The sequence below is a fragment of the Gymnogyps californianus genome, chromosome 2 (assembly GCF_018139145.2).
Source record: "Gymnogyps californianus isolate 813 chromosome 2, ASM1813914v2, whole genome shotgun sequence".
Lineage (NCBI taxonomy): Eukaryota > Metazoa > Chordata > Aves > Accipitriformes > Cathartidae > Gymnogyps > Gymnogyps californianus.
In genome coordinates this window covers 81,705,612-81,729,920 of record NC_059472.1, presented here as the reverse complement: position 1 = coordinate 81,729,920, position 24,309 = coordinate 81,705,612, and the positions used below count along the sequence as shown (strand labels likewise).

General features: G+C 45.4%; 1 protein-coding gene across 1 annotated transcript in view; it reads left to right on the top strand.

Moving 5' to 3' along the window:
• Positions 1-5,746: 5,746 nt before the first annotated feature.
• Positions 5,747-24,309, top strand: part of ANKH (ANKH inorganic pyrophosphate transport regulator) — a 105,580-nt gene continuing 87,017 nt past the window's right edge. The window contains exon 1 of the mRNA XM_050890694.1: positions 5,747-6,323. Within this exon, the coding sequence (XP_050746651.1) occupies positions 6,228-6,323 (96 nt within the window). The 5' untranslated portion in view covers positions 5,747-6,227. The remainder of the gene's footprint in view (positions 6,324-24,309) is intronic.

Here is a 24,309-nt window from a genome sequence, read left to right as displayed (position 1 = left end):
TTCTCTCCTTCTGATCATGAAACAATGCCGGAGCCTCAGGCCTGATGTGAGGACAATGCAACCCCCTCTGTAGCACACAAGGTTCGTAAGCACTCAAGTCCCTCAGGATCGCAGATGCCACACTACAAGCACTTGAAAGAGAGAAATCTTTAACTCGGGCAGAACCTGGTCCAGTTAGCCTCTTGCAATGCAGTATTCACATTTATGCAACTCCAACACTGAGGAAGGAGCTGTTGGGATTAATCTGCTAAGAAATGGCACAGCGTCGCCTTAGTGAGTAGAGCCGCAGTTGGGCATCACTACCTATCCCCGCCGGCAGCCTGCAGCTTGAGACCAGCTGCTCCCGCCAGCTCCCTCATTTCGGAGCTGATGCAGAGTCACATGCCCCAGGTCGCCTCAGAAGCAGAAGATACGGTTTCAGACTCGGAACACAAGCCCAAAAGACAAATAAGGCTATTAAGTCCAGGACCACAAATCATGCATACAGCTGGGATTACCCCAGGCCATGAGCTTGAGTGAGCAGTGGAGCAGACACCGTTGTGAGGACAGGGGGCAAAGAGCCAATGCTCCCAGATGCCCTGTGAGAGAAGGTATGTTCTGGACTGGTCCCCTGCTGCAGGTGACCGGAGACAGCACTTTGATTCTCACCTGAAAAATGAGTCAGGCACTTCTGAGTGACCTGGGTCTCCTTGTGCCACTGAAACCCAACATTCTTTTTATCTTGGTCTGTTATGCATTAATAGGAAGCTTCTCCTGCTTCATCAGCTGGGAAACAGCTCTGCCTGAAGCTGCCAGTGCACTTGTGCCAGCCAAAAAAGAAAGACACAGGATTCCTGCAGGGGCACTGTCCTTATCATCTAACTTGACAAGCCAGCTGTGGCCGGAGCAGACTGGCCTTAGGGAGGGGACATAGGCTGATTGTAAAGACCATTTCTATTCTTCACACAAAGCTGCGGCTAAATTGGAATTGGATTAGTCGGACACTTTGACTGACAACCCCGATTCCTTTGGCTGTTTTCTGATCTTTCAATTCAGCTCTACCCATTCACAGAATAAAATGTTATATAAATATACAGACTTTTCCTGCAGCATTTCTGTAGTCTTTCCAGTTATGAACTGCAATAGCCTAGAAGTCATGGCCAGGCACACAGCCCAAGAACATAGTGCCCCTTGATCTTAAGGCTGATGCATGAGGAGTAAGACAAGGCGAGTTCTGCCAACCCTTTGAGATGAAGGCTTTCTGCACAACTCACAGTGATTGCAGTGACATAGGCTTAGTTTACACCTAGGAAGAGAAAATGTTGTGCGTACAGCTCTCCTTTGTCCTGCAGGAAAAGAAGAGGCTGAGCGTACATTTTTCCTAGGAACAGGCTTTCTGCAGAACTGGGGTCCCAGGCGAAGAAGGGCACCTTCAGCTGGGTCATGTAGTTTCCTTAAAACCGAGCTTTGTGCCTGCCCAGTCCTCTATTTCAAAAATTAGTGGGTAGATGATTTTTGCTTTTTATTCCTTAATATTAAATAGGAATGAGTATTTTTCCACTAAGTGCACAAGACCCACTTTCTGAGCATTGCTGCAGTAACATTCAGTCATAGTTTGACAACATTTTCAAATTACAATCTTATTTTTTAATTATTGTTGTATAAAGAGCTGGAAATACACATCAGACTCCATTCCAACTTAAAAGTTATGTCTGCAAGAGGCAGCTGTTGCAGGGGGGAGGAATAACTCAAAATAGAAGCAGAATATGACTGTGAAGATGTCCTTCTACTTTTTCAGATAGCAGACAGGAAAACACAGTTGTCATTTGCTCTCTCCCAGCCCAAGGCCATTCAGAGACCAGAATTATTGGCCATCCTGTAGGCTTGGAAACCCAGTTCACCTGTCCTCTTACAGAATGACTGGCTCACAGATTTTGTTATCCACTAGTTTGAATTCCTTATACAATGAGTGCTTCCCAATCACTAGACTATAAGAAAAAAAAAAAAAATCCTAGGTAGAAGATACGGTTTGGAAGAGAGCCAGTAGCTCCAAAAAGCAGGGGTGACAGCTCAATAGCCAACTTGGGATAGAAAGACCAAGCACAGTGATTTAAAAAAAAAAAAAAAACAAGACCCGTTTTCTCTAGTAGGTAATTAGCAGTAGCCTCAACAAGGAAACAGAGGCATCTTTCTGAAGCCAGGCAATACGACAGCAGGGTCCTCTCAAGATTCCCATCGTGTAGTTGTGGTGAGGGGCCTCCTTTAAGTTCAGGAAAGGACTGGGACTCTAACACATGTTAAAGCTCATGTGCTGATTTGCATGTTGGATTTCTGACTGCATAAGTAAAGCTAACATGAACTGCCCTGATATGATCTGTTACTGGGGACACCTTCAGACTTTGCCTATGTTGCTTAAGCAGCAATTACAGATGCATTTTGTTACTAGGCACAAGGGAATTTTCTGATAGTTTCATCATTTATACTGTAACACATTACAGCACTGTACTTTATTCATATGGACTTCTCCAGCGAGATGCCTCGATTCGAGATACTCCTAGACCAGATCATTTTTCTATCAAAAGCAGAGAGATTATGGCTAATTATTTCCTGCTGTCCTCTCTGTGTCTTTTTTATTCCGTTAAACAAACAGATAGTGTTTGGTATATGAGTAAGAAATGTAGTGTAACAGAAAATATGCTAAAAAGGAAATGATTACTAATCACTGCTTTTTGCCCAAGACAGCTAAAATGACCTATTTCCTCAGCTCATCAGCTGAGCAAACTACTGACTTCAAGATGTGAGAAACCATCCTTGTTCTTTGGTTCCAAACACAATTTTGTTTCTGTAATGAATTTGAGGAGCAAATATGACCTGGGCTGAAAAGAGAAGCACACAAGAACTACATTCATGCCATAAACAAAAGACATGAATGGGAAGCAGACAGACAAACCTAAGACACAGCCTAACAGTTTATTAAATAAGTTTAATGATTTTAATATACGGGACTCAAGAGAGCATCAGCTAGGTTAACATTTGCCCAGGACATTCCAGTACATGTTAAGCAAGTAAAATGTAAACTACTCTTAAAATAAAACTGTACTATTGCTTTGGGCAGCAGGAAGATAAAAAGTTAATCAGAGCTCTCAAGCGACAGATCAGATGGAAATTAGTTACAGAGGTAAGGGGCCTGATTCATTATCTGGAGTTAAAAAGTATCAACTACCTTATGAACACATAACAAACCCCCAAATGGATATGCTTCCCTTATACTCCATTAAACTACTCAGGTGTCTCAGTATTTCCAGGACTGAACATCATTTTGTGACAAAGTAATTAATCACTATGTATGCTTTACAGTTAGGACTGTGAGCCACACACTCAGTGTCCAAATGTTTTGATTCAGGAAGCTTTAATTTTGTGGTGGCTTCTTTTTGCCAGGAATGAAGGAGGTAGTCCTCAAACACCAGCTCACCTGAAAATTTCAAATAGAAAGTTAAAATCATATATTTACAAGTGGCTTTGGGGCTTCCCTTTTACTTTTCTCTGACTCAGGAACAGCACTAAAGGTTTCTTTCCCTTAAAAAAAAAATCCCTCTAAACTGAAACAAAATAGGGACACTTCACCAAGAAAATATGTAAAAATACGGAGCTGTAAACAATATTCTTCCATAATTTCAGCTACAAGTTGTTCTTAGACCCATGGCAAGGAGGAATGACCTCACTCCCAATAAAATCTAGTCCTGTCAGGAAGAAATTAGTTACTGGCAATACAGTTATCTAAAACCAAATACAATCTCAGGAAGACAGAATTTAATATTGAATTAACACTTTGAAATATATCCAGCCTTGTCTTCAAAAGCCATGAGACTTGCTTCAAAAAAAAGGACCTACTACGCAGATGTTCTACACCTTACACATAAGCGTACACACAGGTTATGTCTAAATTGGCAGGTAATTCAGCTCAATGCAAGCAAACAAGTAAAACAAGGCAGCTGGCGTAAGGCCCCTGCATCTACATGAGAGTTTCTGCTTCAGTCCAACTTCAGTCTGGCTGGTTGAAGACCGAATGTTCCCCATCGCGGACGTGGTTTGAAGCTGTCCGATGGACCAACCACTGGTCCATCTGCAGATGATTAGATCTTCCTTAGGATGATGAAGATTTGGTGCTGTTAATTCAAAGACCACTTCTTATGCAATCACAAACCACTCCTGCTTCCCTCTTCTCAGTTTATTGTCCTCTCCTGCTTTGCACTGCTCTGCTCCATCATCCCCAGGACACCACGCCCATGGCATTTTAAGTGATCTACAGGATGAAGGCAGGTTTGCACTCTCATAAGCGTTTGAGTTTGCTCCTGTGTGCCCATGAGGAATGCTGTACCAGCTTAACGGCTGCTAGGTGAGACAAAGTCCAGTGGTCGGAGGGGAAAAACCTCCAGTGACAGCTGGGGCTGACTGCCGAGTCACCTCGGGAGCCAGGGGCTCTCCCACTCCAACCCCACCCCACAGCCTGTCATCTGCCTGTCAAGGATTTTCAGAGCTCACCTCCTGTTGACTCTCCAAAATATGTGGAATGGCTCTTGGTCACAGGAACATTTTAGTGCAGGAGTCTTTGGGTGAGGAAGGCTGTCCACCACTCCTCTGCTGGCTACCGGTCCTCTGGAGGATCAGATACAGCTATCTGATTCCTCACAGGGCTTCCACCTTCCCAAAATATTTGCCTATTTGCCAGCCCTCCTTGAAGGTGGCAAGGTGAAGGTGACACCACAAGCCTAAATACCCCAGAGACACTCAATTACAATGAAACCCTGAAGCCCCCCTGTGAATTAGAAAACGCTGAGAAACTTCCACAATGCGTTCAGAAGGGGGTTGCTTTCTCCTCTTTCCCCCACCCCTTACGCTGAGAGACCCTCGCCGTTTGTCAAGGCCGTGGGTCAGAAAGCAACCTGTGCTCCCAGCCAGCGAGGACCCTCCTGCAAGCTGCCTTGGGGCCACAAACACATTCCCTTGTCCAGGGCTCGGGCAGAGACTTTGGAAAACGAAGACGCTGCATTGGCAAACGTTCACCATTTATTCATTCATTTATTTATTTTATTTCAGGTGTTTGACCAGAAGAAAAGCCGTGGGTCAGACATCTTGGTGAACGCCTCGTTAGGGACCCCCACCCTCCCTGGAGCTCCACAAGTGCCCCTGCACGACGCCCGAAGCCCACCGCCAGGAAAAGCCTTCCTCCGCCCCCGGCTGCATGAGGAGGGCGAGGGTCACGCAGACGGCGGGAACCCCACGGCGCCCAGCGGCACCCGGGGGGGGGGGGGGGGGGGCGGTTCGGACAGGTGCCCGGCTCGGCCCGGCCGCTGCCCCTCGGCCCCGGGGCGGGGAGCGCAGCGCGGCCGCTCCGGCGTCAGGAGGAGCCGCTCGGTGCCGCTCTTTCCCCCGCCGCCGCCGCCGCCGCCGCCGCCAGCCGGCCCGTCTGCCGAGCGTGTGTCAAACCCACGTGCTCCGGCAGCCCGCGCCGGGGAGCGGCGCCCAGCGGCTGGGCCCCGCCGCACCGCCGCCGGCCTCGCACCGCCGCCGGCCCCGCACCGCGCCTCGCCGACCCGCACAGGGACCTCCGCCGGCAGCGGAGGCGGCGCCCGGACCCGCACCGCGGCCCCGCGGCCTGCACCGGCCCCGCGGCGGCGGCGGCGGCGGCGGGGAGGAGGAGGGCGGCGTTTTCCTGCGCGGCGCCGCGGCCGTCGCCCCGCCGCCGGCGAGCGTCAGGCGCGGGGGGGAGGCCCCGGCCCGGCCCTTCCCCTGGCCCCCGCGCCCCGAGGATGGCAGCGCTGCCCGCACGAGTGGCTGGCGGCGGTGTCCCTCCTCTTTTTTTCTCCGGCAGCGGCGGCGGCGGCGGCAGCGGCGGATCATTGTTGTGTGGGAGGAGGGCGGCGGGGATGGACTTGATCTCTCGGGTCTCCTGCTAAGGCGGCAGCACAGCGCGCCCCGCCGCCCAGCCAGCACCCGCCAGGGCCGAGCCGCGCCGCGCCGGGCAGGGAGGGACCGGCCCCCCGCCCGCTCCCCGGGCTGCTTTATTTTTAGGGGGCTCTGCTGCTCCTCTCCCTCGCCCTTATCCCCCCCCTCCCCCCCGCTCGCACACACGCACAGGGACACGCACGCACCCTCCTCCTTTGCCCTTTCATCCTTCCCCCCCGCCGTCCTCCCGCACCGACTCCTGCCGCGGCAGATGCGCTGGGGGTCACCGCGCAGCTGGGACTATGGTGAAATTTCCAGCGCTCACTAACTACTGGCCCCTGATCCGGTTCCTGGTCCCTCTCGGCATCACCAACATCGCCATCGACTTCGGGGAGCAGGTAAGGCAGCGCCTCCCCCGGGGGCGACCCCCGCCCGCCCGACCTCCCGCAGGGCCGTGCCGGCGGGGCTCGGCGCCTCCGCGGGGAGAGGAAGGAGAGGCGGGCCGGGCCCCGCCGTCTTCCCCCGGCGCATCGGGGCGGGCGGGGACGGCGGGCGGCCGGTGCCGCCGTGCGTGACCCGGCGGCGGAGCGAGCGCACGGGCAGCTCCGCACCCCCGCTAGATGCACGGGGAGGACGGCGGATTTTGGGTTGTTTTTGGTTTTTTTTTTCCCCCTTGTATTTCAGGATTATATAATCCGAAATTACATAATGCGTTTGGCGGGGGTTGGTTTTGGTTTATTCCCCCGGCTGACACGGCTGCTCAGGTGCAGCAGCCCCTAGCGCAGTGCAGCGCAGCTCGGCGGCGGAGCCGGCAAGCCCGGAGGCGGCGGCCGGCTCAGCCCGGGGACCCGGCGTGCTGGAGCGGGGCGCGGGGAGGGAGGCCCCTCCGCCGCCGCCCGCTGCCGAGGGGCACCGCGGCCCCCCCCCCCCGCCCCGCCCGGCGGCGCTGCCGCTGCCGCAGCGGCTCGGCCCCCCCCGCCCTGCCGCCGGCAGCCCCCGCCGCGGCATCCCGGGAGGAGGGCGGCAGCCCGGCGGGGAAGCCGCTCCTCATCCCCTCGGTGAGGGGGCGGCTTCCTGGCGGGGCTCCGGGCAGGTGAGCCTCTGGCTGCGCCCCTTCCTCCGCCGGTGTTTTGTGAGCCGGGAGTCCGCGGTGATGGGCACAGGGCAGAAGCCTGGAAAGATGGGAGCGCAGCAAGAGGAGCTCCTGCCACCCCACTTCAGCCGTGAACAGATCTGTGCACTTCAGCCCTGCTGAAATTCCCTAGCGGTGTTGGTGACCTAAGGCTGTCCCCTGTCTTGGGCACCAAGAAAATAGCCCGGTGTCCCCTGACTCGCCGTCAGTCTCCCTTACATGCAGCCCTCCTGCTTCATCCTCCTCATCCCCGCTTGCTGCGTTTGCACTGAAAACGTGTTTTGTGCTTGACGTACCCACTCCTCCTTTGCCTGAGCTTTCCACCCAGGGTGCTTGTTTGCCATAGCACTGTGGTGTGGGGAACTCGCTGCTCTCTCGTTTCGGTATTTATGACAGGTAAGGCCCTGGTCTTGTGTCAGGCTGCACTATATAGGGCCTATCGTTACATTTTTAGTAGGACGGTATACACTAATACTTATTCACGAGTGTTAAGCTGGGCAGCCACAGTAAATATTGCATCTCAAATAGCTTTTATCCTTGTCCTAAGTCACTCAGTTTTGCTGAGAAGCTCTTGTTTTCTAAGCAGAATAGGCAGTTGCTCCAATGTTCCTTAAGCAAAGATACCAGAAAATTAGTAGGTACTTTCACCCCTTTGTAAAGAAGAAAATGAAAGGAAAAGTATTACAGTGGGAAAAAATAGCTAACACTAATCATATGTTTGTCATGGTTGTGTTAATCTCATTTTACTTCCTAGTCCTTTAAATTGAAATAAGCAATGATACTAAAATGCAATTCCATCCTTGTCTAACAACTACATACTTTCCTACTAAGTCAATCTTCTATAAATCGTACTCAGCAGGGGGAAGGGAAAACTAAAGATAGAAATGACAAGGAAAAGGTGATTTAAATGCTAATAACTGTGCCACGTTAATAACGTACAGCAGAAGTTAAATTGAAAGCAGTTCACTCGGCAAGCTCAGTGTGGCAGGTGCGCGTATACAGTTTGCTTCATACAAGGTCAGCTTGATTCTAAATCCATGTCAGCCCATAAAAGACTTCAGTGTGCTCTGGACCAGGATTTCAAAAATTAGCAAGCAAGAGATTACAGTTTTATAAGTGAGGGGCCTTCTGTCTGGCCTGGTACCAGTGACACGGGAGGGATGTTAACGTGTATGATACATGTAAGCACTTATCTAACCAACTTTGACAGCGTTAGGGACAAAATAACTCAGAAAATGTGTTTTATTTGATAGCTAAGTCATAGGATTGGCCCTCCAGGAGAGTTGGGATTATCCCCTGTCTCAGATGGCAGCCTGGGGAGGTGCTTAAATGAAAAGGGAGAAATCTAGTGAGCAGGGAGACTCCTGCCGAAAACCCTAGCTCAGGAGTGGGAACTGGAAAGATGCTTTTTGTACCAGCCTAGTGGGAGACTTACCTACATGGAAATCAGGACAAAGTTAATCCAGGTCTGAAGAGATGCTCTTACAGACAAAAGGACAGGGATTTTATTTTCCTGTATATAGTACATGAAGTTATTTTTTACACTTGTAGGGCATTATTGTTGGACTTGTGTTGCTGAAAATATATTGACTTGCTGAGCTAGTCACCCTTCTGCTCTCCAAAATTGCAACTATTTTAATAACAGGGCTGAATGGAAGCAATGTAAAAGAATGGGTGTGCCAACAGATAGCTCTGAAAAGGCTGCCATACCTCCTCCTGTGAATGTATGCTGCAGATAAAAAAGATTTCTAAGAATGATAAGGGAAGTAAAATTTGCATGAAGTAATGTTACCCGCTCTGGGCAATACTGTAAAAAGAGACAGGAGAACTATAGGTCAGAAATAAGAGATGACTGTGAAAAATTAGGGAGAGAATGGACCTTGCCTGACCAGGGAAGAAGAGGTGTTTAAGAAATGCTGTAAGTCATAAACCCTTTTGATGTGTCGTATTCATACATTGCTCTCTCAAGTGGGGAGAGTATTTGGAAGCAGAGTGTTCAAAGCAGAGCCTTTTTAACAAAACCTAATACTTCTAGGTACCTGAGATTGAAAAGTGAGAAACAAAGAGAATATCACCTTTTTTTTTACCTTGATAGACTTTTCTGGGTGTTGAATAGTTTTATTCAATAGCACACATCAGTAGGAAATTGCCAGACCCTTGGTATGCGGCTGTCTCTAGATTTCTTGCTATTGCAAGGGAAATTTACAGTAAGGCTAGAGAATATTTGCAGAATACAGTTTGTGACTGTCACCATTGCCCCATATGAGATGTTTGCTATGGCAAGTCTGTTTAGTTTGTAGGAAGTAAAAAATGCTGGAGCAATGCTCATAAGAACTAACAAGCTCAGCTCCTGCAGTCACTTCCAGAACCGCTATAGCCAGTGAAGAGCCTCCTGTTGACCCTTGGACCCTAATCCAATAACGCTTTAGGACAAGGCTATATTACAGAGTTACTCCAATCTAGTGAGCTAACCTCATCTGTTCACCCCATAAAATCTTCTTGGACAAATACTGATTTTTTTTTTCCCCTCTAAAAAAGGTAGTCCTGATGCATGACTGGGTAAATTACTAGAAGATTAGAGAAATAAACCATTTCCAACCTATTTCCATGATTTCCTTCTGCAGCCCATTTCCCTTACAATTTATTTACAGTACTACATAGCTTTTATGAAATAAAATACTACGTAGCTTTCTTCTTAGAGTAAGGCCTTCAGGAAAATAGTCCCAAATATTTTGGCTGAATGTTTCTTCTCCACATAAATATGTGTCTGTCTGTGTGAGTGTGTGCGTGCGCACACATTTATTTATTTATTTATTTATTTTTCTCCAGGTATACGCATGCACACACAAATTTACACAACAGAGCATTTTCATCCCAAGAGCTTAACACTTACCACCAGAAGAGAGTTTCTCTGTTTCATTCTGCTGGTGAGAGCATTCGACTCTGAACATCTTATCCTGAGATTCACAATAATTAGCGTTTTATTTAGAGCTCAGCTGTTGGAGAGCAGAGTTTGCATTAAAAATCCTGTGAAAAATGTTGTTGGATGTACTTGCTTGGAAATAAATAAATAAACTGCTCCCGTGTGATGGAGCACAATACAACCTCAAACAATGCACCCAGCAAATAATACCACTGTTACCCCGTGCGCGCAAAAATCCATCACCACACACATCAGTTTTCCTTTTAACACAGATTCAGAGCTGCTCACGTATATTGTGGTGGCCTGATTGGTAATGTATGTATACATTTGCATTAGCATTATTATAAAGGGGGAAAACTGAGGTGTGCATTAGTTCACTAACTTTCTCAGAAGCGCAGAATCAGCCCTAGGCAGTGTTAAATACAATTTGCAAATGTGGCTGGTAACTCTCTCTGCTGCTCACGGGGTGGCAAAGGCCAGACGGAGAGCAACGTTTTCAACTCAGGGCCTGTCTGCAGTAGTCCCTTAATTATCAACAGGAACAGTCGGAGGTTTTTTTTTTTTCCTTTCTAGCTATCATATAGCCAGCTCCGAATCATTAGTTTCAATTGCTGTCACTAGCTGTTGGTTGGGCAGTTTTATTTGCCAACGTAACTATTAGGTGTGCAAACATAATGTTGTTCAGCGGCTTGTGGGTCCTTGGAAACTAAAACCGAGCAAGCAGAGTGCTGCTGCCGCTTTCTCCTGAGGTCACTTGGGTGCTCTGGTCCTGCAGAGAAATTGCCATACATTGCGCGCAGTGTAGTGGTTGGGATAAAACAGACGAGCCGTAAAGGAAGTGCTAAACATTTTGGATTCTAAATTGTTTTGCAGTAATGGCTTGAAAAACAAACTGGTTTTTTTCTTGTACTTGAACGTTTTTGGGTTTTTTTTTCCTTAAGAAAAAAAGTGTTGCCAGAAAAGGAGAACAAGTCATGAATAACGTATCAAAAGGAATTAGTGAGCTTATCGTCTGTCCGTGCCATTTGCAAACTTAGTAGGGGGTTAAACATTTTGATTAATGCTTTATGAAGCTCATTTTTGGGGTAAGTGTTATTGTCTGGATGTTCAGAACAAGCAATGGGAGAGTTCACATTCCCAGCTGTTCACCGGGGATTTGGGCCAAGTTGTGTAACCTTTCCGTGGCACAGTTCCCCTGCCTTTGAAGTGTGCCTAGACGCCTGCCTACCTGTGTGTCACAGGGATGCAATGAAAATTCATGTGTCAGAAGCACTCCAAGATGAAAGGTGCTGTGTGAGTGCAAAGTACTCCTATTATTGCTGTTGTGAGAGGTCAGGGACTCATTTAAATCATGTAGGACTTTAGTACCATATAAACAAGAAAGCTAACAAGGTCTAATAATTGGCATAGACCATGAGTGTATGTTATTACCACAACCACGTTATTAGTAGGGTATGCAGATGGAAATGCCCTTTTTGTTTTAAATTAATGTGAACTACACAGCATTTTAAATTAAATTGAGATGAAATTGTGTTGAAGAAGCAAACATCTGCAGAGTATACTATCACCAGAATTTTTTTAAATTTATTTTTTTTTAATTTTCCGTGGTAATATTTTGAAGGAATTAATTTCTCCTGCAGGATTCACAAGCCAAATAGTCAGGGAAGCAGCTAGGAAAGATCGGTGAAATGCATCTAACTTCCCTGTTTGGAGTGAGAAAATCCAGGTGAGACCTTATATGAAGGATCAAAAACCAAACCACGCACACCTAAAGTAGTAATTTTCAGAATTTGTACCTCAGTACTGACTCCAGAGACTTTCTTCTAAGCAGCGCAGCTTTACTTCTTTTTGCGTGCCAGCCAGAGCCCTACAGCCTTAACTCCTCAATAGTCGTCTGCCAAGCACTGGGGGTTTTCAAACCAGTGCTAAGTGGCCTGTAGACCACATGGACAATTCTTGAGACTACACAAGTGATTAATTAGGCTTATATGTCTACGTTAGTTGCAGCGGGCATCAGATACCAGGCATTGCATTCACCAGCCACGCAGAGCATTTGCTGGAGTTTGGCAGCAAGCAATGCATGCTGAGATCCGGGAAGAAGTCAAAAGGTCTCATAAAACATTTGCAGATAAAAGCCAAATCTCAACAAAGCGCTAATGTTCTTAAAGGTAACAGAGACACATACTCCCAGCAGCTAATCTAATATATATATTTGCATTTTATAGCACATAAGGTACAAAATAAACAGGTTATGAAGAGCAGTGGGGCTATCACCACTGAAGATTTCAGATGACACTAGAAATTATGAGAATGAACCTACAAATGAGGTGTCCATCCCCTGCAGTGCTTCATGTTGCCGTAGTGTGAAATATATAATCTAGAGCTAGGATCTGTGTTATGCCTCATTTGTCAGTACCTTCTCTTTTTTCATCCTACTCCCTCCTTCCTTCACAAAACCCTCCAGTTCCCCGCTTCCCACTCCCAGTGCCTCCCACCTCCCATGGCTGTGTCACCTCAGCTCTGAGGACTTCTCCGGACTTTCTTACGCTTCACTGTTCAGAACTGGGAAGTTTTGTACTTGGATGATACCCGTTAAGCATGTCTGAAGTAGCTGGCTAGCTATATAGCTGCAGAGATAGCCTATTTCCAGGAAGGGATGGAAGGAGGGAGGGAGGAACAACCCCGTGCAGCACCAACCAGCCGCTTACTTGGTTCTGAAGTAGCGTAATTCATCTCAAAACTGTGAGTTCAGATGACATTTGCCCACCAGGTTGCTGGAAAATAAAACTTCAAGGTCAATGGGGTGGAAACGATTCTCCCTACCAGAAGAGTAACCGATGCGGTGGGAGACCAGGTGTATTAACCACTTTGCCGAGCAGTACCGAGTCCCAGTGTCTAGGGTGGCGGGCCCTCTCTGGAGATGGTCCAGTCATAATTTCACTGGATATTCACTGAAAAAGGGTCATGGGGTAGCTGAATCCTTCTGGTGCTTATTTCAGAGATAGGAGAATTGGCTTCTCCTCCCTGTGCCAATGAAAAGCTAGTACACTAAGACAGCATCAGGAAGGAGAGATGAAAATACCCCGAGCCTAATTTTAAAACATGGGTTCAAAACTGAAATTTTAAAAGGGGTTGAGCCACCGTATTCTGCATCATGGAGAGAAATCCCCAAAGTAAAACTTTTGGTTTTGAGTTGAACTGACCATTTGATTTGTTTCAGGGGTTTTCTTGTTCATTTCTTTTGGTTGCATTTTCACAAAACCAAGAAAGCTGATTTCTCTTCACATTTGATTTGGTCTGAACTGATTTCTTTTTAATCTTCGCTCATTTTGCTGCTGCATGGAGAACTTGGTTGTATACAAAGGCTTATATGACATGACCAGTCTTATGACTGTTTGAAGTGACTTTTTATATGCAAAGAAGGCATATACGCAAGGCTTCAGCTCTGAAAGTGCAGATTCTAGCTATTAATTGACTTCCTATCTTGATCCTAGACAAGGCATTTATCTCTCTCTTTGTGTGAGTTTTGTCAGTTCTAAAATAGTGATGTGTTTCACAAGGCAGCTACAAAGTTTATTTCTTTATGTTTGTAAAACATGGATGTAAGTTGCTGTATAAATAGAAAATTTAAATATATCTGCCAGCTCATGCAGAAACCTCCGTGCATAAAACTGAGCAATTCCAAACAGATTTTGCTTTGTAGCTACTTTCAGAAATCTGTGATGTTTTAAAATAACATATATATTATGCTGAGCTCAATTCCAGTTTAAATGGCATATCAGAACACATGTTTCTTAAAAAAAGATATGGAAAGTTTGTAATGACCTTAGATTTCAACAAGCTAATCTAACTAGCTGTTGGTACCTCATCCTATTTGTACTTGGAAACCTGTGGATTTTGGGTAGAGGGAAACAGGAGTGTTAATATGCAATTAGATCATCAGATTACACTTCCGCTTGCTTGATTTTCTACTGACATGATATTGCTGTAGCTAAGGTTTTAGACACTGCTGCTGCCTTTTCAGATAACCATTAGTCAGAGAATTAAAAAAAAACCACCATAAGAACAAGAGACCTAAATGACCCATGAACTTCAGTGTCTGAAACAGCAAAGCTCTGCAGTTCCCCCGTCTTCTATATCTCCTCTATGGTATCACTTGTCTTTCAGATTTTCCACAGAACTTTGCTACCTCACTTTAGAGTTTGTCTGCATATGCAGTTTTTCTTGATTAGTTCCTTTCTGATGTAGTGCAGAATAGAAGTGCCTGCATGAAACATTAACTAAGAATAGTTCCAGGTGTAAACACGCGTTTGGTTCCAAAGAGGGCTGAAGTACAACATTGTTATTTGCAAAACCACAATTGATTTCCGTAGCCTTTTCAAGAGCATTCTAGAAAAGGACAAAGGAAAAACACTGGAGAGTTAAGAGCAGTTTATTAAGAAATAAGTGCTACAATGGCATGAAATCTCAAGTGCCAATTTAATTATTTTCCCCAAGATGATGCAAAAAATTCACTATTACTGATTTGGCAGGAGTGTTACTGTTGGAGAAAGGGTTGTCACTGTTGCCCAGCATGCCCTGTTAGCTTTACTGATATAGTGGTTCAGCAAGAGTTCAGCTTTTAGCGTGGGAAGCGAATAAACTGCAAGACGCGACTTATTTTCAAGTTATTTGCTTCACATAGCTTTTTTGCATTGCTATTGGATGGCTAAGGCAATTGTTTCCAACGTTTTTCAATTTTCAGAGCCCAGAAAATTTTCCAGTGGAGATGCAGGGAAAATTCACATCCATACAAGCTGGAGAGCATATTTGTGTTTACATTTTTTTTTAGTTACCTGTGTCCGACTCCTTGTAAATATTCCCTAAGGTACAGGGTTCTGCGGGGCTGAAAGCTCGCCACAGCAAAGCACATGCTGGTACGTTTGCTGACAAATAACATTTGAAAGGCTTTTGGCTGGGAGATGGTCTGTCTTCTGGTCTTCTTCCCTGTGTTTTGTATTTAAATTATGTATTTAAATGAATGAAGTCAGATGCAGGCCATATCTGAGCTTTCATGTGCTGGCATTCAATCTGTGTGGCTGCATGGCTTTCACCTACTCTGGCCGAGGAAGGCGTTGATGCATGCCAGCCGGGACTGATTTTTTTCCTTCATCGAGTCAGATGGGCAGCATATGTAGGGGGAGCAACCACACGGCACCCACTGTTCTTCCCCTGGTTTTCTAATGACAATATTTGACATGCAATTCCCTGAAAATACAGGATTTATGTTTAGATTTTATTAGGCTCTTTTTCCTGTTTCCTTCCTACTTACACCATGTTTACCCCTCTTTTATTCTGCTGCATATCAGTGACCAATATCTTATTTTTATAACCTCTCTGTCAGCGAGTGGCAGCTGCTGTTCCCGCAGCCATGGCCAGCTAAGGTGAAGTAGCTGTGATCTACCTCCAGTACCTCCCTCCTCACTGCGAAGACTTTCCTTGCTGCAGCATACCAGTGTGCTCCAAGAACTTGGCAGCCTTTGATCTCAAATCTGCTGTCCTGCAGATGAAAGACAGACCCTTGCAGAAGTCTATCATTACCATTTCCTCCATCAGCATCTTAGCAATTAAAAAGTGTTTAGCCCATTTGAAAAGAAAACGAATAGTTAGCAGCATTACAGGGCAGGAAGATACTTCACATTTTTGGTTCTGGTGAGAGAGGAAAAAAATTTCAGTTACATAAAAGGAAAGAATATAGAAATGAAGCATTTATAGCTTGGACAAAAAGGGAATTTGATAAACGTCTGCAGTTGTGTGAACTGCAGTGTGGTCATGAAGGAGAGGAAATGGGGTTAGCTAGGTCACTGCTGTGGAGGAGAACGTGGCCAGGAGCAATGAGAGAGATTGGGGTGGTTAAACACAATTTAGACTGAAAAGGTTTCTAGATGATGTTCCAAGTAAAAAGCAGGAGTCATTCCCTCTCACACATTAGTTCCTTCTAAAACGTGTTGGCATGATGAGTGCTGTGCTTTAGATGGTGTTAGGTGGTGGTGGCGTTCTACGTAGGCTCAAATTCAGTGAGTCACCGAAAGCAGAGAGTGTTGTGATCAATGTAAAGTGCGGTATATGGTGGGTCAAACCTGAAGACCATGTCTTCTGGTGAAGGAGCCAAGCAGCTTGGGAACCATGTGCTCCTCAAAGACAGTGCAATCTAGAAGGGTCGTGTAGTTATGGGCTGTTAGCATGGCCTCTTCCTATTAAATTGTGCACACTAAGGTAAAATATACAAAACCTGCAACTCAGAGGTGCAGAATTTCTAGTATTAATGATTAGTGATTATGATACAGTTGTCTTATAGCCTTCTGTTTTTCACACGATGCCTCGCAGGTTCAATGTACAGAGAGTACTTGCTAGGGAGAGAAACCAGAGTTACCTAGCTAATAAAAGTGTTGACTGTGAAACCCCTGTCTTATTCATTTTACAAGTGTAGCACTGGGGTGTCCCCAGCAGAGCTGAGGAGGGAAAACCCAAATGATATGAGCTTGTCAAAACAGGAGGACCTTTCCAGTATGAGAGAAGTGGAGTGTTGAGATGTCCTCAGCGTGGAAGTAAGGGAGATCTTAACTCTGCTTTTAAACTGGAGGCTTGCTGAGTTTTTTAAAGGGTTTAAAGACATAGCTGCCATGAGGCAAGACACAAGCAAGCACAGGTGATATTTCAGGTCCTTCGGTGCCATAAAGTGCACGCCCAGCCCTGCACCCTTACTGTCTTTCCAGTTCGGTTCTGTGGGTCCTTTGCTTTGCTTGGTTGTTCCGTGGGTGCTGGAGCAGTTTAGTTACGCAGACATCCGTGTGGCTTTGTCACCAGGCTGGAGCCTGCAGTCCAGCTCCTCAGCCTAATTGCTACCAGGGAGCCCATCTAGTTCGCCCTCGTCCTGTTATTGGCTTTGGTAACTTACTCCATCAGTCCATGCCACTTCCTCCCCCACCATGGCATTTTGGAGGTGACTTTGAACACTAGGATTATTTGCAACGCACTGAGCCCAAGAGGCCAGCTAAGGAGATGAGTTCAAACCGGCCACCAACTCTGCCCAGCAGAAGTGAACATACCGGCTGATGTATTTGGAAGAATAGCTGATTTTCCCCAGTTGCACGGCCTGTGGTGGTAGGGAATAAATCTTCTGATCTGAGTATTTGGATGATCTACTTCATTAAATTTTAATTTTTGCCCTCTCTTGCTCATAGTTTTTTGAAGCCCATCAAAATAACCCCAGTTGTCCTTGGTTTTGTACAGTCACAGGGACATCTCTGGTCATTTTTCTCTGCACTTCAGTAGTACAAAACAACTGGTAGTGTGGGGCTCCAAATTTAGTATGACAGCACTGTCAGCTTCCCCTGTGTTTATGTTGGGGCGTAACGATTTCGCAATCTTAAGCATTTACTTTAAAAGAGAAAGGAAGTCCAAACCACAAAACATTTTTCAGATCCTTAAGACACCGAAGGTAGTCATCCAGAAGAAGCTTTCTGTTTGCCACAGGTAAATACATTTTTCAAGTGCTCCTCTAATACAAAAGGTGCACCCATACACATGCATATGTACGTAGTGTGTCGTGAGCAGGAGACTGCCTTTATAGGAAAATTATACTCTGAGTGGTGCTAAAGTACTGTCTTGATTACTTACTGGCTTATACACAAGGCAAAATGGTTAAGGAAATAAGGACAAGAGCTGCACATGGAACTACTTAGGTAATTGCACGTGCACCTGATGTGTCCCTTATAGTTTGAGCTGCCTCTAGTTACATGCTATTATGGTGGTTGCATGTGCAAATGCTGTTTTGTTTTTGAATCAATGGGTTTGTACGTGGATTTCATCTTTTCAAAATGTGACCTTGAGAGCACTCCTGATCCCTGCGCCACTGTTCTTTATATGCTTGTGGGCAGTCATTTTGCTTCAGAGTGTTTTATTTCAAAGCATGAAAGCATGACGACCTTTCAGCATTCACCGTCTTGTTCTTATACGAGCTTTCTGAGATGCAGTCAACGGGCTACTGGTTAGGACATGCTCCAGCATTGTAATAGTCTTGGGAAGAGCTTTCGTCAGCAAAGCCTTCTGGATCTAATATATAAGTAGTGTGCTTTTTTCTGCTAATACTGTGCAGAGGCCAACATTTCTCTGTTTAATAAATTTATGAGAAATCATAGCAGGTAGCCTGCTTGACATTTTCTTATCGCAGGCTTGACCTGTTGGTGAGCTTTGAATCACTGTCTGGAAAACGCTGGTATGGTTGTGGGCTAGCTTTTCCAAATCACGGCATGCCTTTTTTGTCAGCTGCAAGCTCCTACCACATTGTGGGTGGTTGCATCACTAAGTAGAAAATAGCTAGCAAAGGCACAATCATTGCCTCGGGACTTTGTCAAGGAAACCTCATGTTAAGTTGCGTATTTGTGACTTGAGCTCCAAGGATTTGGTTGTGCTTGCAGTAATCTGCAGATGTGGAGCCTGTTGTATTCTGTGTGCATCCACTGATTGGAAAGGGGAAATGAGTGCTAAGAGAGAGAGGTTTAGATCAAGGGGAAGCTGCCTGAAAGAAAAAAGCCTGACAACTTTGGTTTTGGAAGTACCAGCACATCCCAGATGTCCCAGTGTCCAGCAAACGCCTGTCTCAGGTGATGAAAGCTTTCCACCGCACTAGAAGGGCTGAGATGCTTACAGATGAAGCGGCTGTGGGGCCGTAATTTCATCACTGATACCTTGCTTAATAATGAACTAGATATTTTTTCCTCACTCGTCCCGCTGGAAGTCTAAAGTAGACAAAGGAGGCGTGCCAGTTTAAATTTAGCTTAACGAGAAGGCAATCAGGTTCTCTATGACCAGCACTGAGAAGAATGTTAAAGCAATACTTGTCCAGCTGGCAATAAAGGATAACCTGCGCTGAACTGTAGAAATAAATGGAGGAAAAAACATGACTCACTAATATCCTTGACCTTTTTTCAAGAGCAGATAAGAATAGTAGTGGCACCTGAAACCATTAGATATTAGAATACAGTGATTTCTAGATGAGTTTGCCTTATCTCTCGAGAACTCTGAGTATGTATGGTAAGAAATAAGCAAGTTGGCCAGACAGGGAAGTGGTTATGTCTACAGCCAGAAGAACAAAGGATATTTGAAATTTTTTTTTTTACTCTTAACACGCTTAGCATTAGGGACCCTAAGCACTGTTTCACTTTGCTGTTGACACAGCATAGGGGTGAGGGATGCACAGACAGCTTAGAACAGTTACAGAAAAGGATTAGTAGCTGTTTTGCAAGAGGTTATTATTGCAACTTCTGGGAGTTGATTTCAGAGGCAACTACAAGGATGAGCATCTCTCATTTGCTTTCCATAAGGAATAGTGCCTCTATAGTCTCGTGACATTTAGCATCACATACCTCTACACTTTTCTTCTTTCTGTTTTGGCCAGATTAGATTCTATAACCTCAAATCTTCTGTGTATGTCCCTTTGTTTTGTGATTCCTTTGTGAAAGAAAGAAAACATCCCATTGAGAAAGAGAGAAACAGGATATGAAAATAGGGAGCCGCGCACAATTCAATCCTTTTTTTCCCTTCCGCTGAATCCCTGCGTGGCAGTGCACTGGTGAAGCACCATAACCAACAGTCTGGCATCTGCAGCCTGCCAAGCTGAACTCAAAAGGATCGAGCATCATCAATCTCATCTTCTACCGTCTTTTTTTGGCTCTTTGTTTATACATATTTATTTAAAAGTGGGAATTTTTTGGTTTCAGCCCTGGGTTGGGGCCTCCTGTGCGCTGCTGTGGTTTGTGGCCCTGGACAGCTCCTGACCCTGCTCCCCTGCCTCCTCGTTGTCACCCTGCCACCCATTCGCCGCCCTTTTTTTTTCTGGAGTAGTCTGTAATCTTAAAATATCTGCTTCCCTTCTGTAGTCTCTAGTTTTCCTTTTCTGTGCCTGTCCAGGGGCACGTCCCATTGCTGTTTGCAGGCGAGCAGCCCACCGTAATCATGACAGCACCGGTGCCCACTGCCTGCCCCTGGCAGATTGCTTCCTTGCAAACAAGAGGCCTGGTTCAGCAAGAGAAATGCTTCAGTCAAAATCTTTTTGATGTTTGTGGGCTTTAAGTTTAGGCCTGAGTTAAGCTTATGCACAGGTGACTATCTCATATGAGGCCGCCAGGCTTCAAGTGAAGAATGTGAGCTTTGTAAAGCTGCAAGACTTTATCTAGCAAAGAGTCCGTGCTCGCCTCTTCTTCTTCCTCCAGACATGCAGTTGTGGTACCAGGGAATGTGCTACCCAGCTATCTGTAATTCCTCCTTTCACGTCCCACTGTGTCAGGGCCAGCTCTGGGTCAGTCTGGTTCAGATGCTTTTTCTCTAGGAGCAGGCATGTTGCAGTGCTGGCGAGATGTGGCTGTGACTGCTCTGTCACTGCCGGTGACCTGTGGCTCCCTCTTGTCCTCACCCCAGTGGCTTGTTTTGAATTCCTGCTGAGGACGATGCTGTGTAGGAGAAGCAGTGAAATTTTTCTCCCTGCATGCTGGCGTCTGATGGCACATGGTAAATGCCTGCTGTCCTCACTGGTGTTTCTTTTTAAGATGTGGCAAACGAAGGTCAGGGTGATTATTCTCTCACTAAGTCTTAAAGCCAATTTCTGGATCACAGACGAGAATAACATTGCCTGCATTCCTCACATGCCTGTTCATCCTGCCATATAGGTCTCGTTGCTGTAGCTGACCAGTGATGTTTTCTTACCTGCAAGGTCAGAGATAAAGATGTTGGACTGCTGAGAGAATCTAATCTCAGCAAAGCCTCTTTTCAATCAGAGAGTACTTCTGCTCTTTGGTGTATTCTTTCAAAGGCAATCCTTTGAGGAAGCCTGGGAGAACATGTCAAGCTCAGTCATTTGTACATGGGTGTGAATGCATTGTGCAGAGAGGTCCAGGTGTTGTGAACTAGGTGTTCAGTGTGGGCTTCAGACAGAAGTGTGTCCATTGTGAACCTGTGCATCACTTGAGGGACTTTGGAGATGTTTATAACCATTCTTAACATTATAAATATTTTTAAAATGCTATATATAATTTGGCTTCAGACATTTCCAGGTCATAGCTAAATTACTAGGCTTGTTCCAAATCAGGGATGGATGGCATGAATAGCACTGTGTGAGTCAGATCCATCACATATTCTAAATTAAACTTGTGCTGAGCCAACATTGATCTTAAGACTTTTTGAAAATCTCCCCACCTTACAGAAATTGCTGATAGCATTTCTACAGAGGTTGATAATGAAGAAAAAAATAAAGCAGAAGCGTGGAGGAGAGTAAGGAAGCAACAAGCCAACTGTATAATGGAAAGAATCAAAACACGCAACTAGGAGAAAGTATTCTGAATAAACAAGTTAGTGAAATAACAGCTTCAGTAGCGGATAGCTTTTGGCTTGCCTAGCACTCTCAAGAGTTCAGATGATTGCAAATTTCTAAGTTTACCGAAGCAGGGTTGTCTCCTAACGAATACGAATGGGTCGTTCCCTACCTAGGCACTGCAGGCTGCCTGAAGTATTACCACAAAGGGCTCCTGTTTTCTGGGGGAAAAAAAGAAGAATATGAAATGCATGAGGATGACATAAAGATGAGAAGATAGGAGATCTTGGAGGATTTATCTGATGACCTGTCTCCCAGTAGAGATAATACATGCCTCAAGTGAGATTTCACCTGGGATACTTTGCACAGTTCTGGCCATACATACTTAAGGCAGGTCAATTCAAGCTTGTTCAAAAGATTAGGCAAAAGAAGCCCCAGCTATTAGTTTCTCCATTTTTTTTCCATCATCCTATCTGAGAAGGAGAAACTGAAAGATTTTGATTTCTGTATCCCAGCAAAGACAGGTAGAGCATGAATAAGGTTGCTCTCTTTAAGAAGATAAGGGAAGATGTTAGCCTACCTGCAAACAAGAGTAAATTGGGTAGCAACATCTGACTGTAAACAGACAGTGAGTGCTTTTAAGCTGGAAATGACAAAGGCTCCAGGCTACCAGAAGAATGAGGCTCTGGAAAGAGCAGGAGCAGGAAAGCCGAAGTACTTGTTGTTAAGATTGCGTTAATGAAAGTCATGCTATTGCATGCGTGCCTGGAGCCCAGCAAAGGACTGAAGCCTACACCCTTGGAAGTTGTTTCCATTCCGTGTGTGATGGGAAGAAAGAGAGAAAGCAGAACTTGGTACAGACAACTATTATTTTGTGTATATATATCCAATATATGATCCATATATACACAAAAAGGAATGAGAGGCCCTGAGTAGAGCTGCAAGAAAGCAGATGCTCTGGCTTCAGCTTATGCTGTGCAGTGATTACCTAAGAGAACCTGCTGTTGCTGTTTAAGCCCTAATTTTGAATGCTTTTCTCTTCTCATAGCAAATTTTTAAATCTCTCTGAATATGCTGTCATTCTAGAATACTCGTTTTTGAATCTCTCTTCCTTTTTTTTTTAAAAATCATTGCTTACTTGAGACCTCCACAAACCCTGTTCTCTCAGAGGAATGGCAGTTGATTGGGATGCACGATTCCCAAAAATGGAGGTGTCCCCTCACCCGGGGCCACGGAGGCAGGGTGGCTGCTTCTGCAGGGCTGACGTTGCTGCTGCTGCTGCTGCTGCTGCTGCTGCTGCTGGCGCCAGCGAACAAACGAAGCTCTGTTCATTTTCTGCTCCAGCAGAATAAGTGGGGGGCGGGGGACGGGACAGAAGAAGGGTGAGCTTGGGGATGGAGGTTGCTCAATCGAATGAGGAAAAATATAATGAGAGAAGACAATGTATATTCAGGTTCATAGAGATGTGCTTTCAATGATAACATATTAAACAAAATTTGGAAGGGTTTGGCAATGCCCTTTTATCGCTGTTCACAGGACAGCGTATCTGTTCATTTTTTCTGTTTTGCGTGCAAATGATAAATCAAAGCCAAGCGTCAGTGTTTGCTTTGTCGTTGCCATTGACCCTGATTTAGGACAATCTCAAAACATGAAATACCTTCCCATTTTCTCATTGCTTATGTCTTCTCCCAGCGTTCCAAATAGCAGGCTGGCATTGTGATTTGAAAATCCTTTTAAACATTGCTGCTGTAGCATATTCTTAGTAAAAGTGCCAAAAGTACGCCAGAGAGGGAAGCATCCAGACTGCACTGAGAGCGCCGGGAGAGGAATGCTTAACTCCTGTCGGCCACTTTGAAAGTCTCAGTCTGTATATTTCCATCCATTTGAATTAGGCTGCTTTGGTCCTTCTGAAAGCTAAGCAACCATTATTACAGTAATGAGATATTAAAAGAAAAAATCTATCACAAGTTTTATAAGATGCAGTACCTTCAGAAATGTGGCATTTTAGAACTGCGGGCATTAAATTTGTTGGCCCCTGCATAAATGCAGCAACTAAGAAGCCACATTGGTGTTGCTCTAGTTAATTAAAAATGTGACTTTGAAAGGTTTTCATGATGTGACTAGCGCAATGCATCCTGTAAGGAGAGCAAATGTTGAAACATGAGAGGCTTACTTCTCTGTCTAAGAGATAAAGCATTTTTGTCTGGCTGAGTTGAGGTTGAGGGAAAAGGGAGTTTTATTTGACTTGGGGGCTTCTGTATTCTTTTTAGTTACACCAGGTATATGCGAGTGTCCGAGTGCTGATTGAGCACAGTCTAATTACTCTCCTGACAGCAGATGGAAGCAAACAGCCAGACCATGATGTGTGTTGTACCTGCTTTGACCTGCGGCCATCGTCTGGCCCTACTTCTTGTTCAACCGTGCCGAGGAGGGACAGCCAGTGAGAGGGGGAGGCAAAAGGTTTATCTCACTCTGCCACTGCCGTACGCACAGAGAGGTGAATCCTCTGGCCTTTATAAAGGCTGTTGACCTTCATATTTTTTTTTAATTAGGGCAGAGTTCATTCTTCCACAAATAAAGTGGCAGATCTGTTTACTTTATACTTACATGCTACTCTTGGAAAGGTTGAAATCTTTCTGCAGCGTCACTATTCCCTTTTCATCTCTAATGATCATTCTTCATTGCTAGACTAATGCGTAGGAAAATGAGTGCAGATTTGGCGTTTCCCTGAATATGTTTGCTCCTTGAATAGTTGTTATGGTCCCTGTAGACATAGGTAGGTAGCAGTGTCCTTAGAAATTGGAAAACTGATTTTTTTTTCTTCCCCAGTCTTCTTAAAGGACTGATCTTTTTCATTCACTGTTGGTAGTGAATTAGAAATTTGCTGTATCATTGTTAACTAATCAGAATAAAGACAGTCTGGAAATAGAAATTGCTGTAGCCTGTGCAGAAAGATGTGAGCCATTGCTCAATGTCATTATG